Genomic DNA, 20,894 nt, shown 5'->3' on the forward strand with positions numbered 1-20,894 from the left:
CAATATAATTTATTGTTCTCACCTCTAATCTCTTTGTTTATCCCTTCTCTCTCCCTCAGAGCTCTGAACAAGACTGATATAGAGTCCATGGGGATTAAGATGCTCCCGGGATACAAAGACCCCTATCATGGTCGACCTCTCACCAAGGGGGAACTGGGTTGTTTCCTCTCTCATTACAACATCTGGAAGGAGGTGAGACGCAGGGACGGGCCTCTGGGTCTACCTGTACATGGTAGATAACGTTTATTATTGAAAAACACAGTAACTCAGATTGTGTGAGGAGAGGAAGCACGGTGGAAATAATGAGCTTGTCTGATTTATGTTTCTATAACTGTGCTGCCTTTTTGTGAAATTAGGTTTTTGAGCAACTTGCTGTTTTGCCACAAGAAACCTGTCACCAGTTCTATGTCTTCAAATGCACAGTTTAGCCAGCAACATTCAACCACCCCAACCAAATTAATGCAATAAGAGCACCATCAACAGAATAGTAAAACCACTTTTAACGAAGAATACACAAATATACTTTTTATGTGTTATTGTCAATACCTCTATACTTTTAATATAATTTTGAATAAAGGACTCCATATATTATTGATACCTGTAAAGGATTTAGGGAACGTTCCCATCACGCTAATGCTTATACTGTCATCTCAGCAGCACTGAGAACGTGTGTGTATTTCTGTGCAGATAGTGGACCGTGGTCTGCAGACCTCCCTGGTCATTGAGGACGACCTCCGCTTCGAGGTGTTCTTCAGACGACGTCTGCAGACGCTGCTGCAGGAGGTGACGACACACAAGCTGGACTGGGATCTCATGTGAGTGATGCTTCAACGAACAGAAAGAAAACACGATGTAGTAAACAGAGAGGATTATTGTACCCCTACAGTGAAATACGTCCATCTGTCACACATGAGCAGCACTGAACAAATGCTGAAAACACTATCTATTACTATTGTCACACTACTGAGCTGCCGCAGCATATTCATATTTACAGAGATTGATCCCTGTCAGAGAATATCACTCTGGAAGGAGTTATTTCTGAAAGTTAATTTTCTGTATAGATAATATCAGGTGACTGACAGCACTTCCAAAGGGCATGAAACTTGAATCATTTGTACAGAAATGAGCAACTCCACTAGAATATATGTTTTTTTTTTTATAGTCTAAGGTACACCACTAATGACAAGCTGAGGCTAAACTAAAAATTGGATGCAGTAAAGTGTTTTGAATTTGCTACAACTCTGATTTTCCTCTTTGACTGCCATCTTTTCCATAGCAACAGTGGCGGTGGCTTGTGGATATTATATTAGAGCCATCCACCATCCCAAGCTGACTAAAACAACACAATTTCTCAGAATTAAGGTTGAAATATTTCAAACTGATGGCCATAACCTAAACTTAAAGTATTGTCACAGTATCCAGCGGACCCCAGTGTTTCTAAGCTGAATAATAATGAGGATATCACTGAAACAAAACTTTCAAATGGGAATTTACACTCCTCTCACTTCACCACTGGTCAAAACAAAATTATGTATTTGTTACTGTTTGATGGATGAAAGGCTGATGACTCCATCAGATATGGGAAATTACGCTTTTATTGTCTTGACTTTCGGTCACTAACTGGACAGTAGGACAACACATTTAACTGATGGAAATGTATTGTAACATCCACTCTTGTCTAACAACAGAAACCCATGCTGCATATAACAGGGTTAAATAAAATTATGTGGTGCAACACACCATTTTGCACTCAATGTGAAAGCACCATACAGATTCAGTTTGCTTTTATGAGCATATCCACTGACTTAGAGATGTACCAATCAGTCGGCCAGTATTACGTTAGGACATGGTGGATATTTTACTAGTAGGACCAGGTAATGCAACCATAACCACACCTGTTGGTGCTGATGTCATTCAGTACCACGTTGGTCTCAGTTGTTTTGATCTGCTACGTCATTAACACCAAGCCTCTTCTACATGCCAGTCACCTGCTGCTGTAGAAACTGAATCACGGGTGAAAAAAATTGAAAACGCGAGTTGTGGTTTTTGGACAGCTTTATAAAACATACTGCTGACCAATAAAGTAAACAGAGCAGACACATAAAGGGAGAGAGGAACCGAGAGAGACGTGTTTAAAGAGATGGCATTATGCTTTTTGGCTCCTTTATTGAGTTATATACCCTTTTTTGTGCATGTAACAGGTTTGCAAAGTGAAAAAGCCTAAAGTCCACCCCAAAGGGAGTTCCCATCCCCAACAGAAAACACTGCTCAGAACTGCCTGAAAACAGCTTGTTTCTAGTCCAACCGCTTCCCTTTCATCCTTGTGACATCACAGGGATGAAAGCTAAATGCGCCCCAGTTGTTTACCGTCTTCTCGCTGACTCGCCCTTCGCTGCTTCTGATTGGGTAGTAGTTCTTAACTAGAAACTGCGCATGTGCAGCTCCAAACAAAGATCATTTAGAGACAAGATGTATCACTCCATAGCTAAAATGAAACCTTCAACACAGGGTGAAAAAGGAGCTGCAGCAATGTGCAGTATGGGGGGGAAAAAAAAAAAAAAGGTGTTTTTTGAAAATTAAACCATGTAAACCTTTTCTGGTACAACCCCTAAGTAGGATTTTGAACCTGAAAATGAACATAATACCACCTCTTTAAATGAATTGATTTCAGTCTGTTTTACATGCTGTTGTAACTCAGCTCCAGGTTTAGTGATTGTAATATTTATATTCTCTCTTACCTTAAATACTCATACAGTTACATTGGGCGGAAGAGAATGCAGGTGGACCACCCAGAAACGTCTGTACCAAATGTCCACAATCTGGTGGAGGCAGACTACTCCTACTGGACACTAGGCTACATGTTGTCATTACAAGGAGCCCAAAAGCTCCTCAGGGCCGAACCTCTGACAAAGATGCTTCCTGTCGATGAGTTCCTCCCTGTCATGTACAACAAACATCCAGTGTGAGTCCGACCCACCCGAGCCTGCTTCTGTTCCTCTTATCTGTCTCTTCTTTTGGATTCTGTCGTGTAGTGCTCAGTTTAATCTAACTACATCCCCGCTTCTCTCACCCATCAGTTCAGAGTACATGGACCACTTTGACAGTCGGGACCTGCATGCCTTTTCTACCGAGCCGCTTCTGGTGTATCCAACCCATTACACAGGAGACCCAGGCTACATCAGCGACACAGAAACATCCGTGGTCTGGGACAATGAGGCTGTCAAAACCGACTGGGACCGAGCCAAGTCGAGGAAAACTCAGGAGCAGGGGGAGCTCAGCTTTGAGGCCCAGAATTCGGACGTGCTGCAGTCTGAACTGGAGAACTGGAGCACACGGGACGAGCTGTGATGAAGAGGAGAGGATATGAAGAGGAGCAACCGAGAGAACTCGGGCATACAGAGATAAGAATGAGGGAGGACAGAACCAAGTTGTCATAGTGAGGGAAATGGATAAGATGGAGGGAATATAACAGAATGCAGGAGAAGAGGGACGAAACACAAAGTAGATGGACACAGGACTGCTGAGGGGCATTTCTGTCTCCACTATTTGATCTTTCTCTTAAGAGAGGAGGTTAGATGTAGAGTTAACTCTTGAAGAGTCGGCTAGCAACTTTTGTTGTATTTATTGCATCCAACGCACATCCCAAAAGAACATTTTGCCCAGACCTGTCCCATACCACATTATACATAAATTCCCCCTGTGTGTTACTTTTTAACAGGAAAAAAAATTAATTGGAAAAAGATGCGTTATTAGCTCAACTCTAAAATGTCTCTAAATTTCTTCTAATAACATTTCAACTGTCCAGCACAACTTAACATCATTAAAACTTCACCTAATTAAATGTTAAAGCTGCAGTATGTTCTGGGAGCCTCTAAAATATACAAAGATTATGTTACATTTCTTCAGTTTCTTCTACACGTGGCATATTCTGCATGACCAATGTCTGCTTGCAACCCATAATCACCAGTTGCACATGGAGCCGTGATAACTTCTACCATAGATTTTCCTTGCTGTTTAAAGTAAAATTATCTAGTGATTTTCAAAGGAAAAAATGCCGCCTTCTTCTTCTTCTTCTACTCTTCTTTTGAGTCATAAAACATTGCTGTTTAGTTTAGCTCCAAGTAGCCGGTGTGTTGTTGAAGTAAGTTTTATAAGGTTGTTAACCTTTCATATCTTTTCACTCATGAATGTATCAGTGTTTTATTTTATTTGCTGTGAAGCCTTTTTCCAGTTTGACAGAAGCAGCCTTTTGGTTTAGTGTTCCAGTGTTTTCCCCCTTATTGCAGTTTTAACCCAAACTTGCAGCTTATGTTGCATTTTGTTTGTTGAAAAATAAATATAGATTTTTAATGTTTTCTTTCTTCTGTGTTTAAAAACGTTTGTCTTTTTTTTAACGAAAAATAATAAATAAAAACTTTTCTAATGAAAGGTTTGTTTGGTCTTGTTTTTATCTACTGAATTTAGTTTGAACTATACACTGGAGTGTCACTCCCTCAAAGCTCAGTTAAAGTACATGGTAACACTGACATTGTACAAATTGTGGTTTCATTTCCAGCCAGAGCTACAGTGGCTGAAACATCAAACACACTCTTCTCTGCCTCTTTTTTTTGGCACACAGCAGTTCTATTTCAGCAAAACATGAACGTCCCACAACCCAGTTAAGACATTACTGTTAATTAGTGTCTGCTGTTGTTTGCCTGCCCTGCCAGTACATAATGGTCAGTTTGGCTGTAGCAGGCTGCCATTACTCCTCCTCAGTGTTTACACACACAGCCTCTTATTTACTGATAACCTGTTAAGCATGACCCTGCTATACTGACTGTTAAACACTTTCATGACACATAGATTTTGTCATTTAATTATACAAAATTAGAAACAAAGATTTCATTAGTTAATGAAATTATACTTAAAATTACTTCATTAAAAACACACCTGGTGTGTTTGGTCATTCTATTTACAGGATGGAGGGTGTGTACAAAGTATTTTAATTATTTTTACCACTTTGTTGCATGTCCCTCAGGACTAACAGTCTACAGCCACACTTAAAGCAACATTATATAAGATTTGTTTTGTAGTGAGATTTGCCGCCCCTACCGAGCATAATTCACCGCTGTTGGAAATAAGGACAGAGCATGTGCATTTGTAATGATTACCAAAGTTATTACATTTAATCCCGAGGAGAACATGAATGTTGAATTTAAACATGAATTTAATGACCATCCATCCAAGAAATGTTGGGACATTTCAGTCTTGTCACTGCCACCCATACAGCATGTACAGTTGTGGTGCTAGCATGGCTGAAAAGCTTTCGCATGTGTTGTGTGTGTTTGCTCTCAGTACGTTTATGTTTGTAATGCCACGGGAGGCCCTGTGTGTGTGTGTGCGTCCACGTGCAGTAGCACACGTCTGTTTGACTGAGACTAATCCTATTAGTTCTCTCGCTCTCCCCTCCTCTATATTTACCTCACCCCTCTCTGAGATTAAGCCAGGTATTTTCTGAAAGTGCCTTTGCAGATCAATAGCCACTTTTCTACAGTAGGACCTGCTGGGGTTTACTAGAATCAGGCTGGACTCAAACTATCGACTTTCTCAGTTCATTTCCTAGATGCTCCGTATCCTGGCTGTCAAATCACTTTGATAACAGGATGCAAAAGAATCATTATAATACTCGGAGGGGTAAATGAGGGACATCAGTTTAGTAAGGCTAACTAGCACTGTTTGGTTGTAAAGGTCTGGTTTAAGCTAGGAGGCCTCACTTGATGCTAACAGAAAAATGTTTCTCACTTGGTCGTTTTTGTTTCCTGCCTGTCTTCCTTTCCATCATTTAACCTGCATGTTAGAGTCCTCTCTTTGCAATCCAGTTTGTCCAGTTTCTTCATCCTTCTTTTCCTCCCTCCCTTCTTCTCTTTAAGTAATAAGATTGCTACTCTTGAGCTGGAGTATTAGGGCCCACAGTACACACACACACAGGAGCAACCTTTGCCTCTGAATTACAGCATTGCCGCACCTCCAGCGATCTGTAATCTCCCTCAGTCAACCACAGAGTGCAGGGTAAAGAAATTGCAGTGAGAGGGATGAAGAGGCAGTGAAAGGTGTCACTAAAATAAGAAACTTCACAGGATTTAACGGCAGAAAGAAAGCAAACCAAAGAAAGAATACAATGGCTTGAAAGAGAAGAGACACTGGATATATATCATTCCATGTAGGAGTCGAGGATCTTCAAGGTGAGGTGAATTACTTGTGGTATATGCAGCTGCCACAGTATGAACAAAGATTGATGGTCTAATAAATTTGCTACTAACAAAACAAGGCAGTATCTCTAGTTTATATCAGGTATGATTAATCAGCTTCAAAAAGTGATTTTGAAATACTTTTTCCAAATGTAGGATTTTAAGCTTTGACCTTTGTGAGTCTTCTACTAAATCCTCTTTTTTCCCAGGTAAGGTGGAATGCTGCTCAATTTCAAATATATTTCTTCTATATCAGTCTTGGACGTTTCAGTCCAGAGCTGTAGTCTCAAATGGATCTGGCACAGCTCAGAGCCAGAGAGCCAAATCTAATTTGTGAGGTTATCGCTGTCAATTCGCAGCCTGCAGCGACTGCTGCGACAGTAAAATACAGGCTGGCCGAGACAGATAAAGCACATTTCTGAGCTGTTAGGCCTGAACTTTATTTCTATATCTGAAATTTATTTCTTATGTGTTTTTTTGTTCTGAGCCATAAGTCTGCTCTCGGGAAAACACAACCCCATCAATGATTGATTCATCCTGACCAGCTGATCGGGGCTGGGCTGTTGTGTTGTGATTACTTTTGTCTACTATTGTAGCTTATAGAGTGGATGACTAAGGTGGCAGGCGTTAGTTTATTCATGTAGGGAATGTTCTTCATTCATGTATTTTTGTGTTCATGCATATAAATCACTAGTTGCTAACAGTGATTCAATTCATACCAACTTCACAAAAGTGATGATGTGTTTAATGTAAACAAAAAGGATCAATATGGAATAAATATAAGCTACTGTATATATATAGTAAGTGTCACGTTATATTGGGTCAGAAATTACTGGTACAAACACCAAAGCAGTGGACGATGGGACTCTGAGTGATGGACTCCTACATAAGAATCTGCCAAAGTTGTTGTTGCTGTCACTATTAAATCTGTTCCAACCACACCCACGCAGTTTTGATAAAGCAGAATTCTTGTTTGGCAAAACTCTTAATAAGTAATAGCTAAAGATGTTTTTTTCAGAACTTTAACTTTGTTGCTTATTTAATCATGAATATTTAATTCTAGAGAGAAATACCAAACACTTGAAACCAAGTTTTTATGGTCTAATAGAATATGGTGTAATGCAGGCTGGATTTGCGTTTTCAAAATTTAGAGAGAAAAAAAATCCATCATCTTTCTGCTACAGTGCTATTGTTACTTCTCATTACAAAACTTAAATAGCAACTGTAAGCAACAACTTGGATTTTGAAAGTATTTCTGGGGAAAAAAAGGAAATCTCTTGTTTATCTCCTGAGGCTGCACTGAAACCTCAGATGATCTCTTAATGATATCATCAAACAGTGTAAGAGTAGCTTTTTTCTTTGGGTGCAGCCAGTATGGATGCAGGCCATGAACTGCATTAGCCATGATAAAGATCATACATGTTGTAGCAGATATGTATACAAATCTGTATTTCACTCACCTTTCTCCACAGACAGCTTTTACCCTTTCCCATTCCTTTCTTTCATCATGGTGGATTTGTTCCTAAACCGAGTTCTGGTAGAGAACAACTGGGACCAGGATGAACTCAACACGGAGCGTGAGATCACTGGAATCCTTGAAAACCGCATCCTGTTGCTGTTCTTTGCATCTGCTGAATGTGACAAGTGCCAGGAGTTTTTGTCTCCTCTGAATGATTTTTTTAAGAGACTGAAAGATCCATCATACATCGAATACCCCAAACTGCTGGCACTCATCTACATCAGGTTTTTTTTATCTTTGATAGCACTCATGTGATGGCATAAACTCACATTCACACTTTTTAAATAATCATAAGATTTCCATTTTCTTCTCCTCTCTTCAGCTTGGACCAATCAGAGGAGCAACAGGAAAGATTCCTCAAAGAGTTGCACAAAAAAGTTCTATTTTTGGCTTTTGAGGACCCATACAGGAAGTAGGTGGATGGAGAGAGTCTGTGTATTTTTTAAATGCCTTTGTTTTAACCTGTGTGAGTGTGGATTGCTATCTATTTCAAAATCAAGTCAAATTATGACATTCTACATGAATAGTGTACACCGCCATACCTGATGTTTTTCTGTTTTTCAGAGAACTGCAGGCTATGTTCAAGGTGAGGGATATACCAACAATAGTAGTACTTCGTCCTGATGGCTCCGTGCTCTCTCCAAATGCTGTGCCAGACATATGTCATTTTGGTTCGGACTGTTTCAGAAACTGGCAGGAGTCAGCTGAGCTCATTGAGAGGAGCTTCATGCTCAATGAAGAGTTTGAAAACCTAAATCTGCGTAGCGCCTCTGACCCCTTGAGGAGACTCAAGTACAAAACAGAGGACGATAAGAAGAAAACGAGATGGTGGAAGTCGTTGGGGAAGGGCAAAGATGGAAATGAAGAGGAGGAAGAGAAAGATGGAATGTGGGATACAAAGAAAAAGGAGGGAGATAAAGGAACATGGAGGAGAAGATAACATAACTCCAAAACATAAATATAAATATACGGTACTGTGCAAAAGTTTTAGGCAGGTGTGGAAAAAAATACTGTAAGAATGCTTTCAAAAATAGACATGTTAATACATTATATTTATCAACTTACAAGATGCAAAGTAAGTGAACAAAAAAAAATCTAAATGAAAATCTAAATCTGGTGTGACCACCCTTTGTTTTCAAAACACCATCAATTCTTCTGGGTACACTTAAAGGCGGTTGGCCCAAACATCTTCCCACAGATCTTCTGTGGATTTAGGCAGCCTCAGTTGCTTCTCACTCTTCATGTAATCCCAGACAGACTCGATGATGTTGAGATCAGGTCTCTGTGGGGGCCACACCATCACTTCCAGGCCTCCTTGTTCTTCTTTACGCTGAAGATAGATCTTAATGTCTTTCACTGTATGCCTGGGGTCGTGGTCATTCTGCAGAATAAATCAGATGCATCCCTGATGGTATTGCATGATGAAACAGTCTTCTGCTGCAGCCAAATAATTCACATTTCTACTCATCAGTTCACCTGCTGCCATTTTTCTGCACCCCAGTTACCGTGTCTCTATGCAAAATGAGTCGCGTGTCCTTGATTCCATGTCAGAGGTAAGCATGATGTGTCTTTTATCTGCTACAAGAAGTTTTCTTGGCTGACCACTGCACCTTTGGTCCTCAGCGTTGCCTGTTTCTTAGTGCTTCAAAAGAGCTTGGACCGCACATTTGGAAACCCCTGTCTGCCTTGAAAGATATGCCTGGGAGAGACCTTGCTGATACAGTTTAACTATCTTCTGTCTTGTTGTCTTCTGTCTTGCCATGGTGTGTGACTTTTGACAGTAAACTGTCTACAGCAACCTTGTTAGCTGAGTTCTGCTGTTCCTCACACAGCTGTTTCTGTTTCAGTTAATGATTGTGTTTCAACATACATATTGAATTGGTGATCATTAGCACCTGTTTGGTATAATTGTTTAATCACACACCTGACAATATGTCTCCAAAATCTCTGACTTTGTGTGTACCTAGAAGAACTGATGCTGTTTTGAAGGCAAAGGGGCGTCACACCAAATATTAATTTGATTTAGATTTTTCTTTGGTTCATTCACTTTGTAATTTGTTAATTGATAAAAATAATCTGTCTCTGTGTCCAATGTCTATTTTTGAAAGATTTTTTTCCACACCTGCCTTGCACAGTACTGCATATTTAAAAGGTAAAGCCTTTTGTGTCGATTGTCTTACTGCACATCTTTAAGTCCAGAATATCATCATAAATATATAATTATATTTACATCTACAGTACATGTGTCAAATCATTTCTATGGATGCATCAAGCCCCAAAATCCCAATTTAAAGCTCCAGTAATCAATATCTGTGCAACAGTGGATCACATGACCAATTGTAGTAAGAAAGGGGTCACTCTTAGTGTCATTAATGCAACTGTGCAGATCTTTTTTCACCTCATTTAGCTTATTGTTTGCAACAAAAGGCAAAAGCTACAAACAAAATGTTGGCACTGGCTCCTGTTCGGGTCTTAAAATTTAAACTAATACTTTGTCATTTTATCACTATGTATATGTTATTATTTTTCGCATTATTTTGGTGTTGTCTGTTGATTATGCTGCGTCTCTTGAGATAATTTTTATTTTGTTATTAAATAGTTAAACAGAAGTTGCATTGATCTCCAAAAACAATGAAATTCTCTATTCTGCAATCACAATCTGTGTCTGTACGTCACTGCTATGGATTCATGGCCATATTGTGCTGTTCCCAGTAGAGTGAACTGGACTATCACAGATATTCCCTGTCGTTCTGCTCATCCATTAGTTACAGAACAATAAAGGTCTCGCTGTGGCTCACTTCATTAAGGTCTTTTTATTTTATTAAGCATGTCTCTCATTCTATAATGTCTGTGCTTTCTCATTCAGTCACTGCCTTCACACACAACACAATCAGTGTGAGCACTTCATGTCCCTTGTCTCTCTGTCACCTTGTCTTTCAATCCCTCCCTCCCAGACCGAGGAGGAGGGGAGGTGGAGCGCAGAGACACAAAGGAAGAGGGAGTGAGCAGCTACAGCCATCAAGGTGAAGGAGACACAGTCAACGTGATATGAACTTACAGGCTGGGAACTGATCTGAGCACAACCTAAGAGCTGAAAAGAAAAGAAAAAACACAATATTTTGAAGGCTGTTTTCTCTTTGGATTTGCGGCCTCGAGGGGAGATAATATTTGTAAGAGGTAAGCAACTGTGAGGATTATCCGATTTAACAGCGAGCAAGATGGGCTCGTGATTATTGGGATGTTTTGCAAGTCTGACTGAGTGGAGTACATAGAGTTCAATTTATAGAATTTGAAGTTTATAAATCATACAGTATGCAAGATAAAACTTTGAAAATGCCAAAACTTTTTCAAATATGTGTCCTATGGCTGTTGGTCTGTGCTTTCTTCATGCTGGGCATATGCATGTGAAAGCCCTCTCAGGTGTCAGTTGTTGTTAATATCTGTTCACTATATACTATTTTGTGCATTTCTGATGATTTCCCGGTTAAACACTTGACTGCTTAGATTGTTTTTTCATCTAAGCCCCAGCCGCCTTTATGGTGATACTTCATCATGGTGGACCTGTTCATTGACCACATCCTGGTAAAGAACAACAAGGACCAGGATGAGCTGGACACAGAGCGTGAGATCGTTCTGCGCCTGCAGAACCGCATCCTGATGCTTTTCTTTGCATCTTCTGCATGTGAGGGCTGCCAGCGGTTTGCGCCCACGCTCAAAGACTTCTTCAAACAGCTGACAGATGAATTCTATGTGGATCGCTCTGCTCAGCTGGTTCTCCTGTACATTAGGTACAACACACACAGAGACATGCATTTAGGTGTTGTTAGCACTTGCAATGGACCACATTTATTCCAAAACCACCAAACCAAAAGGTAGTTTGCCAAATGCTCAACCATACCCCTTACCCTAACATAGATTTAAACCGTTCTGTGTGTTTACAGTATGTGCACCTGCATACGTATGTACGTGTAACACTGTACATTAGCTACAATATATTAATCTCATTGTATCCCCTAAGAAGGACCTGTAAGATATCCTCAGACAGAATGATTGTCATAGTCCTTTTTCCTATTTTTGTGAGACCCTAATGTCCTCATATGGATAAAAATACACAAGCAAACACTTGGATAGATTTTCTGGATTTTGATTTTTATCCGTCCATCCCATATCTCCCAGCAATGTGGTCTTCCTTTTTCTTTCATCCATCAGTTTGGACCAGTCAGAGGAAGAGCAAGAAAGCTTCCTTAAAGAGCTGCCCAAGAAGTGCCTGTTCCTGGCGTTCGAGGACCCCTACAGGAGGTGTGTGGGATTGGCCAGTTGTGTGCACAACCTGCTGGTGGATCATTGCAATGTAAATGTACTTAGCTGGAAAAAGCCAATTAGCTCTTTGCCAATGTGTATGACAGTGTATGTTTGTGTGTGTGTGTCCACAGGGAGCTGGAGGCCATGTTTAATGTGGAGGAACTGCCCACAGTGGTAGTGCTGCGTCCCGACTGCTCCATCCTCATCCCTAATGCAGTGGAGGAGATCCTCTGCCTCGGCCCAGACTGCTACCGCAACTGGCAGGAAGCAGCAGAGCTCATTGACAGGAGCTTCATCATCAGCGAGGACTTTGAGCAGAAGTCCATGCGCAGCTTGAGTGACCCTGTCAGACGACTGAAGTACAAGGTGGAAGACGAGAAGAAGAAAAAGAAAAAGAAGAAAAAGTGCACAGGGTGGGGTGGAGGTGGAGATCAGGATGCGGAAGTGGACAAAGACGAAGGAGGGTCACCATTTTGATGGAGACCAAGAACAAAAGTTGAGATGATTAGTAATTTAAAGCTCTGACTGAGAACCAGCAAAACTCAAAAGGAATGAAATAAGATCATGTTGTTCTATCTTATGAAATGTGCTACTGATACTGCTACCTGTTGTAAATTTTATTGAAACCTATATTCTTATTCTTATTCTTAATATTATATCAAAATTATTATCCAGTCCAGTTTTATTACTTTGTCAACTAACTGAAGTAAATGAAAATATGAAAAGTTGAGTTTTCAGTCATCAGAGCAAATGTCAAACACAGAAACATTTACACCTATGTACGCATTGAGCTCCAGTAATCAATATGGGTGCATTTACAGGTCACATGACCACGTGTATTGAGAAAGAGGTTACTCTTAGTGTCACTAACTCAACTGTGCAGCACGTTTTCACCTCGTTTAGCTTGTTGTTCGCAACAAGTGGCAAGCAGACAAGGTTAGTGACTAGCTAGTGAAGAAAGTCAAACTATCTTGCTAACACTTTTTTAAGCATTATTTTTGCTATTCTCTGTTGATCATTGCGTCTCTTGACATCATTTTTGTTATAAAATTTGTTATAAAATAGCATAGTATAACTTGCATTGAGGGTGGGGTGGAGGCGGAGATGAAGATGCGGAGGTGGACAAAGACAGAGGAGGGTCACCATTGTGATGGAGACCAAGAACAACAGTTGCCATGTTTAGCCATTAAAAGCTTTGACACAAACCCTTTTCACAGCAGAATGTCAGAAAATACCAACATTTCTCATCCTATTCAAGAAGTAGAAATGTCAGACTGACCTTACTGTGACTAGCTTTGCTTTTCTATACCAGCATTATAAGTGGATGCGGATATGCCAACAACCAATAAAAAGTGATGTAAACACTATCTAAAGGAACGCTGAACACTGCTAACCAACGCTGACCTCAGCTCAGAATTGGTTGTCTTTAATGTCTTTGAATGCTGCCAAGTACACAGTCAAGCCAAGGGGAGGTCTGAGCCAAGTATTGCCATTATGGCTTTTTTACGACACCCAGGAGATTTTTCAAACCATTCCTCTATTTTCAACGACACAGCTCTGTAATGCAATGCACGTTTTTCACATGATAATTTTCAGCATCCAGTCAAAGCACAATCCCAAATCAATGCATTATTCAGCACCATTAAAATAATTTTGTTACTGACTGTTGTGCTTTGAGTGTTTATGAAGTCTGGCTCCTCTTTGTAGACTAAGCAAAAAGCAATCAGAGCTATTCAAAGGGAGTCAAGTAAAATTATGGAGAAAGTGGATTTTCTACATAATCATTCATTTCCTTTGACTCGTCTTCTTTCATACTAAAGACTGTGTTTAGCCACTTCCTCGCACATGTAAAATGCATATAATGCCTTTATCTGATCAGTCAGGATCAGGATCTCTCAGCCCAGAAGGTTTGCTTCCTTCTTCTCTCCTCTGAGTGACCTAAGCCTTATGCCATTACTCCTCATATGCAAATACGAAAAGCAGTGGAGTGCTTTATGTTTTGCATTATAGGAGTAATGGCAGTAATAGCTGGAGCACATGGGATAAAAATGTCTCTACAGAGACCGATGATGAAACCAGAATGCCCTCAGGTGTCATCAAGGTGTGACTGGTTGATTGGTACGTTTGATGTGTTTTATAAATGGCAGTGATCCAGTGTAATAGACAGATTGCAAAGCTCTTTTAAGGTTAATGGGAATATATGGAAGTGCCCGTGTTTGCTGGATCTGCGCTGTGCTGCACAGGCTGCACAGCAAACACAATAGCTTCGTTTTCTTGTCATTGGAGAAACGTAAATGCTAAACCTAAACCCGAGATGGACAGACCTGCGAAAAGACACAGCGGCCTAAATAAACATGAGCTGCTGTGTCTTCCATATTCCTTCCCTTTTGCCTACACAGCAGCTTATTGTTGCTCACTCAGACAAACCTTGATAATATAGTCGAAGCGCCCTCTCTCCCTGCCTCCCTGCACACGTACACACACACACACACACACACACACACACACACACACACACACACACACACGCCCGCTCGTTGCGCGCTCTCGAGTGCAGAACGCGCAACAAGCGGACCAGCGGATGGAGAGAGAGAGAGAGAGAGAGAAGAAGAGAGACGGACGGATGCAAGGCGAGGCCAGGAGCGGAAAAACCTTATCTCCCCTGGTCGTCCTGCTGTTGTCTTTTTGTTTTTGTTTTTAATCACAGCATAATTTTATAAGACTATCTCTGCCTTTAAAACAAGCCTGATATATAGCCTATCCCCATGTCCGTCCTGATGTGCGCCTCATCACGATTCTTCAAGGATATGCAAAGCGGCTGTTTTCACGTCGACGTTATTTGCCATTAAATGTAAGGATGTAAAATCGGAATCATATGACCAACAATGCCAACCGACGACTGGGCTTGATGAGCTGTGGACATCGACGGAGGCAGACAGAGCAGTCCGGGTCTGTGCGTTAATTTGCGCCTCATTACAGTATTCGCAAGTGATCGCGTATTTCCCTCCATTCATCCATCGGAGCTATAAGGCCTATAGCCCGCACCATCTCTGGGCATGAAACCCGTGGGAATTATGATACCAACGTGACGCACAGTCACACAGCACAGCGGGGAAGACATCGAACCTCGACAGGACGGAGGGAGGGTGTGAGGTCCAGCAGAGCAGAGCCGAACACAGTACACTGATCACAGGAGGAGGACGCCCATTTGTTGTCGGACACATCGCGCTAATGACTGCTGTATAGCCCAGCAGGTATCGCCCACCACCATTTCCCCACTGAATATTTGATTTGTTTCATGCATCGGGCAGAGCGGCGCGGGAGAAAGGGAGGAGAGTACAGTGGGTGCATGAGGGAGCGGAGAGACGGGATGCGGGAGACGCAGTGAGCGAGGGGGACGAGGAGGAGGGAAACCTGAGGATTGACGGTAAGATATGGATATAGGCGGATGCACCCCGCCCCTCCTCTCTCTCTCTCTCCCTTTCTCTCTCTCTCAAAGGTACCCTGCTCCTTTGCTGCTGCTGTCATTGGCCATTTGATAACTTACGGACAGGGATCTGATGTGTTGGGCCTCATGCTTCTGGCTGCCATTATAGCAGGGTCAGTAGTATAGAGTATTGTGAGGCGTGAGTGCTGTGGAATATTCACGGGCACGTGATTATCCTCCTCTGGGCCTCAGAGTAGTGCAGGGACTCAGGGTGTCCCATCAGAGGGGTCTGTCTGAATTATGTTCATTGTCACACACCTTCATTGCAGTGTCTGGTGTGCTGCAGTGAAAAGTGGTGTAAACGCGCGCGCACACACACACATGCTGTGTGCTGCTTTGGTTTGCTGATTCACCACAGATGGGAACATGAGGAGAAAAGAGACAGCAAGGCAGAGAGTGACAGTCCATTATCAATATTTCAGAGCAGGGATGATGAGAGGACTGGGTCAGTGGAGGAGGCCAGGCAGGGATGCAGGGGTGACCGTGAGGGAGAGAAGAAACAGAGAGAGAGAGAGATGCGGAGGAGAAGGGAGATGAATGAAAGAGGAGGAAGGCAGAGGGAAGGATGGAGATGCAGAGGGATGAGAGGAGACGGAAACAGCTCAGTGGCTGACAGGACTCCTGCTCTTCTGTCAGGCTGAATTTCTGATACATTTGTAACCTTAACTGTGTGTTTGTTTTGTATTATTTCATGTGTGTGTGTGTCATATTAATAGCAGATGGGAGACACTGCGTGGTAGAGATGAAAAGGAAGATTTATATGTAGAAATGTTAGTGAACACACATTTGAACAAGGTGACTCACCTACGTGTGTGTGTGTGTTCGTGCATGTGTTCGCGCCATGCACCTTATATGGGAAAGAGACGACAAAGATAATGAGGTTTGTGTCCATGTAGGGATCATTTACATCAACCACTGAGGAGAAAAAAGCACGGTGATTTGTTTAAACCACTCAGACACACACACACACACACACACACACACACACACACACACACACACACACACACACACACACACACACAGTTTGGATGGATCTGCTGTCATTTGACTTGTAAAACGCACCATATTTGGTTATTTTCTGTTTGGACCACCTCACGCAGGTTCCTATCATGTCTTCTTGCATCAGTCAGACACACTGAGTCAGTCTCCTTGCTTGTGCTGTGAGCGTTTGTGCAGGCGTGCTCAGAGCTGGGGGTGGATACATCAGAGTATATCAATATCGTGATATGAGATTAGACATCAGCTGGGATTTCACCTGTCACAATACTGTCAGGCTGTATCTGGTGATTATTTTCATTATCGATTAATCCAAAAGACAATTGGCTGATTAATTGACAATGAATGTTTTGTCTATGAAATAAAAACAAAAGGAAACAGTGACAAACTGCTTCCCAGAGCTCAAGGTGAGGTCAAGTCGGTTGCTTTGTTCTCGACACTTTGATCATCTATGACATAACAAAATGATATGACAAAGAATTTCTGGCATTTTTGCTTTAAAATCATTGAAATAAGTCATCAATTATAAAAATATTATTAATTTCTTTTGACATTATTTAATTTTCTGTCGATCGACTAATTGCTCTAATATTGCTGTACAACAAAATTATATTATAGCTTTTCTGTATTGATGGCAGCATTACAGCTCAGTGATACATTTATCTGAGCTTGTTAGACTGGAGGAAAATGACCAGTAACAGCCTGTTTGGTCACCTTATCCATGTTATCAGTGTTCTTCTCAAGATTGTGCTTCTTCAATTTTTTACCTTTATTTTACCAGGCAAGTCAATTAAGAACAGATTCTTATTTACATTAACGGCCTGGCAGGAGACAAAGGCCTCCTGTAGGGAATGGGGATTGGGATTAAAATAAATAACACAAACAACAGACAGAAGACGCAGGGTGTAAATTGCACAAATAATCATCCAAGGAAGGTTAAAATCAAGGGCAACTGGATTTGGCTGAAGATGAAGATGTTTCGCCTCTCATGGGCTTCTTCAGTTCGGACCGACTGGTAGGGAGTCCCAGCCATTTAACCTCTGCGGGTTACAAATAATCGCAAATAATCAAGGTTTTTTTTTACATTGCATTACATTGTCTTTTAAAATATGTTGTCCAGTAGTTGTGGGCGAAATGGATAAGATTTTTGATCTCAGTATGTCATTTTTTAAATCATGATACAATTTTCTAAAAGCCCATTTGAGAAACTGTTAGGATGAAATAGATCAGTGTGCAAAACACACTATCTTGGTGCTGAGTCCAAAGAACTGTATGGAGTAATTTACACTGTGGAATCTCCCTTTACATTTTTCCCCTTCATTAAGTACAGCGTCTGGAGCCTAAATCGTCTCTTAATCTGGCACAGAAGTACACCATATTCTGATAAAATAACCAGGAACGTCTGCTTTTGGGTAATGCAGACAAATCAAGGTAGTCCATCACATTGATCTTTTACAATGGTGGTTTAAAACAACCAGACATTCAAGAAATCGCTTCTATCTTATACACGTTATGGCAGAATCTCGCTGTACATGTTGTCAGTTTGCCAAAAACCTATTATCCAGCCTGTTGTGCCTTCCTGAAAACAAAAGCTATACTCGGCTCTGCTCTGTCACACCTCCGTCAGTGATTTCAGAGGAAGCAGAAGCAGTTGTTGTAGCCCTGACATTTTGTCACACCTCAGGATCACAGTCACGTTCTTTGTCCGGGAATTCGGTCTTGGTGACAAATTGAAACAGCTGATGTTATACTAACAGGTTATGCTGACACACAAATCATATTTAGTACCATGAGGCAGGACAGACAGTACCAGACTGCATGTCATCTCAGCAGTTGTTCAAAATATGCTTTGCACATAACTGTCCAGGTCTTGCTGAGCTGTGGCTAATGGAAAAGCACATTTTAACCAAAACTATATGACTCTGAAATGAGCTGAAGATTACATCTGATGCCAAGTTTTGAATTTTCTGAAAACAGGTTTCTCATGTTTTACTTCAATAATGTGATGCAGTCATTTTAAAAGCTGTAAGAGCAGGAAAAGGACAAAATTCTCAAACTCTACGTGACTGTTCATACATTACTACAACTGTAGATCCACTAAGAATAATTAACCAACCCCAAGACATTTGGTTCCCGGTCACTTCACATAGTGAAATTTACATTTTCCAAGAACTAGAAACATCTTTTTGACCTTTACTGCAACATTTCCCTGCTGCTTTATTGTGAAAAACCATAGCAACTCAGTGTGCTGTTTGAAAATGATGATATAATTGTTCTTCCTGTCTATATCTACAAATAAATTTGCTATCATGATATTGTGACATTTCTGTAAAATCTCATGAGAAACCGTATATGGGTAAAATAATCAGACAAGAATATATGTTTTCAATTAATCCAGTGAAATAAATACACAACAAATAAGTTTCATCATCAAATTTATGCAAAAATAATACAAATAAATCCAATATTTCCATAAAGCAGTTCAGCTCTTTGATTTGCAGTGTTGTTCACAATAGCCTAATACACTTAGAGATACATGTACTCCAACCTAAGAGATGATTTGCAGTCCTTGCTCTGTGCAAAAATGCATTGTGAAGTTCAGCAACACAAAGAGGTCATTTTGTACTAAAAAGACACTTTTGGAAGATATTCACTTGATTGGTCTCACTCAATTTGTAAGAAAGAGAGGTTTCTAGTGGCTGGCTCTAGTTAACAAGCCTCTCCATTGGCCTGAGGACCAGAGAGCCGTTCAACTCCTTTATATTTCTTCTCAAGGATTTGAACTTCTCTTTATACTTGATGACTGTTACAGATGGATTTGAAGCTGCAAGGAAAATGAAAATAATAATTGATACTGAAAGGTGTTCTATAAATCTGAAACAACTAGAAATAGCCTGCCACACAACTACATGGCAATTCAATGTGAAATAGCAACAATAATTGAGACACAATGTTGACTTAAACAAGTAATGCATTCGTCTACCTTTAACAGGAAAAGGGGTGTCTACTATCAAACCAGGGTATCTGCAGGCATTAAATTTAGCCCTTTCTCCCTTAAAAACTGTTTAATTTACATAAGTCTTAAATATTTTCTCCTGCCAGCAGTAGACAGTAAAGTATCTGATTGCAGCCATACATCAGGAAATATAACACCTATAAACAAAAAGTAGGATTGTTTCGACAGCAGAATGTTTCTCACACTTAAATTAATTAATAATTTGTCTTTGGTTGAGCCATCCATCCATTTTCTGCCATTTATTCTGGTCCAGCTGCATTACTTTAAATTAATTTTTATCATTAATAGTTATTGTTATATACTGGCTGGTAAGTACTGAATAAAATAATAACTCTAGGCCTTATTGTCTTCTGGTTTTCAATCATACCTTTATACTTTGGCCAGTATGATAGTGAAGTAGGTAAGGGTTAAATTGCATACTATGTGGTGTTAAAAAAGTCTTAAAAAGTCTCACACTGAACATTGTGAACCCTGCAGAAACACTGATAGCAGATCTGCAGCATGCTCCAGCAAAACAGAAGGGAATGGACTGACCTTGTGCCACGTTCATGTCCAATCCGCGTTATTGTAATTATAAACAGTTTCAAACAAACATCAAAATACGTCTGTTTGTCCATGCCCTCTAGAACGACATGCTGTAACCAGCGATTTCTTTTATTATCTTCTTCTGATTATTTTTTATCAATTGAATGCTTTTTCGTAAAGTGTCAGAAAATATTGATGGATGCCTGTTATAATTTCCTGCAGCCCAAGGTGACGTGTTAGGATGTCCTGTTTTTGTGGACCAATAGACCAAAACCCAAAGACATATTCACTTTACTGTCATGTACAACAAAGAAAAGCATCAAATCCTCACATTTGAGAAGCTGAAACGAATAAATGGTTTCTCTTCATTTCTGCTTAAAAAATGACTAAAATTGATTATCAAAATAGTTGCTGAATCTTGGTCGACTAATCATTGAGGTTCTAGTCAACATCCATGTCGTATTTAGGACTGAAAGCTCCCATAGGTATATCACACCTGGCGCATAGGCAAAAATAGAAGTGTCTGAAAATCAAACAAACATGGATGCCTCACATCAGCCAAAGTCTGCCATTTGATGTAATTAAAATAATATTTAATAATATTCATAATCTGATGCAGGGACAATGCACCATTATTTCAATGTCTTCATGCTTTTATCTTGTATTGTTTTTGTATTATTGTCTTTTGGGTATTATTGTCTTTTCACTTGTTAAAGCACTTTGTAACTTGTTTTTGAAAAGTGCTCTACAAATAAAGATTATTATTATTATTATTATATTATTATTATTTCCTAAACGGAAGATAAGAAAATAAAA

The 20,894-nt window shown here is 40.4% G+C and overlaps 3 protein-coding genes across 5 annotated transcripts in view; all 3 read left to right on the forward strand.

Moving 5' to 3' along the window:
• Window positions 1–4,428, forward strand: part of LOC123969505 (procollagen galactosyltransferase 1-like) — a 14,289-nt gene extending 9,861 nt beyond the window's left edge. The window contains exons 11-12 of the mRNA XM_046046969.1: window positions 2,756–2,962; window positions 3,078–4,428. Of these exons, the coding sequence (XP_045902925.1) occupies window positions 2,756–2,962; window positions 3,078–3,348 (478 nt within the window). The 3' untranslated portion in view covers window positions 3,349–4,428. The remainder of the gene's footprint in view (window positions 1–2,755; window positions 2,963–3,077) is intronic.
• Window positions 4,429–7,737: 3,309 nt separating this feature from the next.
• On the forward strand, window positions 7,738–8,689 carry LOC123970423 (nucleoredoxin-like protein 1). The gene is made up of 3 exons (XM_046048458.1): window positions 7,738–7,973; window positions 8,072–8,161; window positions 8,314–8,689. The coding sequence occupies exons 1-3, from the start codon at window positions 7,738–7,740 to the stop codon at window positions 8,687–8,689; spliced, it is 702 nt and encodes a 233-aa protein (XP_045904414.1).
• A 301-nt stretch (window positions 8,690–8,990) lies between these two features.
• On the forward strand, window positions 8,991–13,714 carry LOC123969847 (nucleoredoxin-like protein 1). 3 transcript variants are annotated; one of them, XM_046047573.1, is made up of 6 exons: window positions 8,991–9,160; window positions 9,251–9,302; window positions 10,704–10,926; window positions 11,272–11,537; window positions 11,959–12,048; window positions 12,183–13,714. In XM_046047573.1, the coding sequence occupies exons 4-6, from the start codon at window positions 11,302–11,304 to the stop codon at window positions 12,526–12,528; spliced, it is 672 nt and encodes a 223-aa protein (XP_045903529.1). In that variant the 5' UTR covers window positions 8,991–9,160; window positions 9,251–9,302; window positions 10,704–10,926; window positions 11,272–11,301; the 3' UTR covers window positions 12,529–13,714. The 3 variants fall into 3 exon arrangements, with proteins under 3 accessions (XP_045903529.1, XP_045903527.1, XP_045903528.1); XM_046047571.1 differs by lacking the exon at window positions 8,991–9,160 and having other exon boundaries at window positions 9,255–9,302; window positions 10,616–10,926; XM_046047572.1 differs by lacking the exons at window positions 8,991–9,160; window positions 9,251–9,302 and adding an exon at window positions 9,563–9,901.
• Window positions 13,715–20,894: the final 7,180 nt, after the last annotated feature.

This window comes from Micropterus dolomieu, linkage group LG04 (assembly GCF_021292245.1).
Source record: "Micropterus dolomieu isolate WLL.071019.BEF.003 ecotype Adirondacks linkage group LG04, ASM2129224v1, whole genome shotgun sequence".
Classification (NCBI taxonomy): domain Eukaryota; kingdom Metazoa; phylum Chordata; class Actinopteri; order Centrarchiformes; family Centrarchidae; genus Micropterus; species Micropterus dolomieu.

Coding starts and splice junctions, on each gene's coding strand:
- LOC123970423 (XM_046048458.1), top strand. CDS start 7,738: ATGGTGGATTTGTTCCTAAACCGAGTTCTGGTAGAGAACAACTGGGAC. Junction 7,974..8,071: donor CTGGCACTCATCTACATCAG/GTTTTTTTTATC, acceptor TCCTCTCTTCAG/CTTGGACCAATCAGAGGAGC. Junction 8,162..8,313: donor TTTGAGGACCCATACAGGAA/GTAGGTGGATGG, acceptor TCTGTTTTTCAG/AGAACTGCAGGCTATGTTCA.
- LOC123969847 (XM_046047573.1), top strand. CDS start 11,302: ATGGTGGACCTGTTCATTGACCACATCCTGGTAAAGAACAACAAGGAC. Junction 11,538..11,958: donor CTGGTTCTCCTGTACATTAG/GTACAACACACA, acceptor TTCATCCATCAG/TTTGGACCAGTCAGAGGAAG. Junction 12,049..12,182: donor TTCGAGGACCCCTACAGGAG/GTGTGTGGGATT, acceptor GTGTGTCCACAG/GGAGCTGGAGGCCATGTTTA.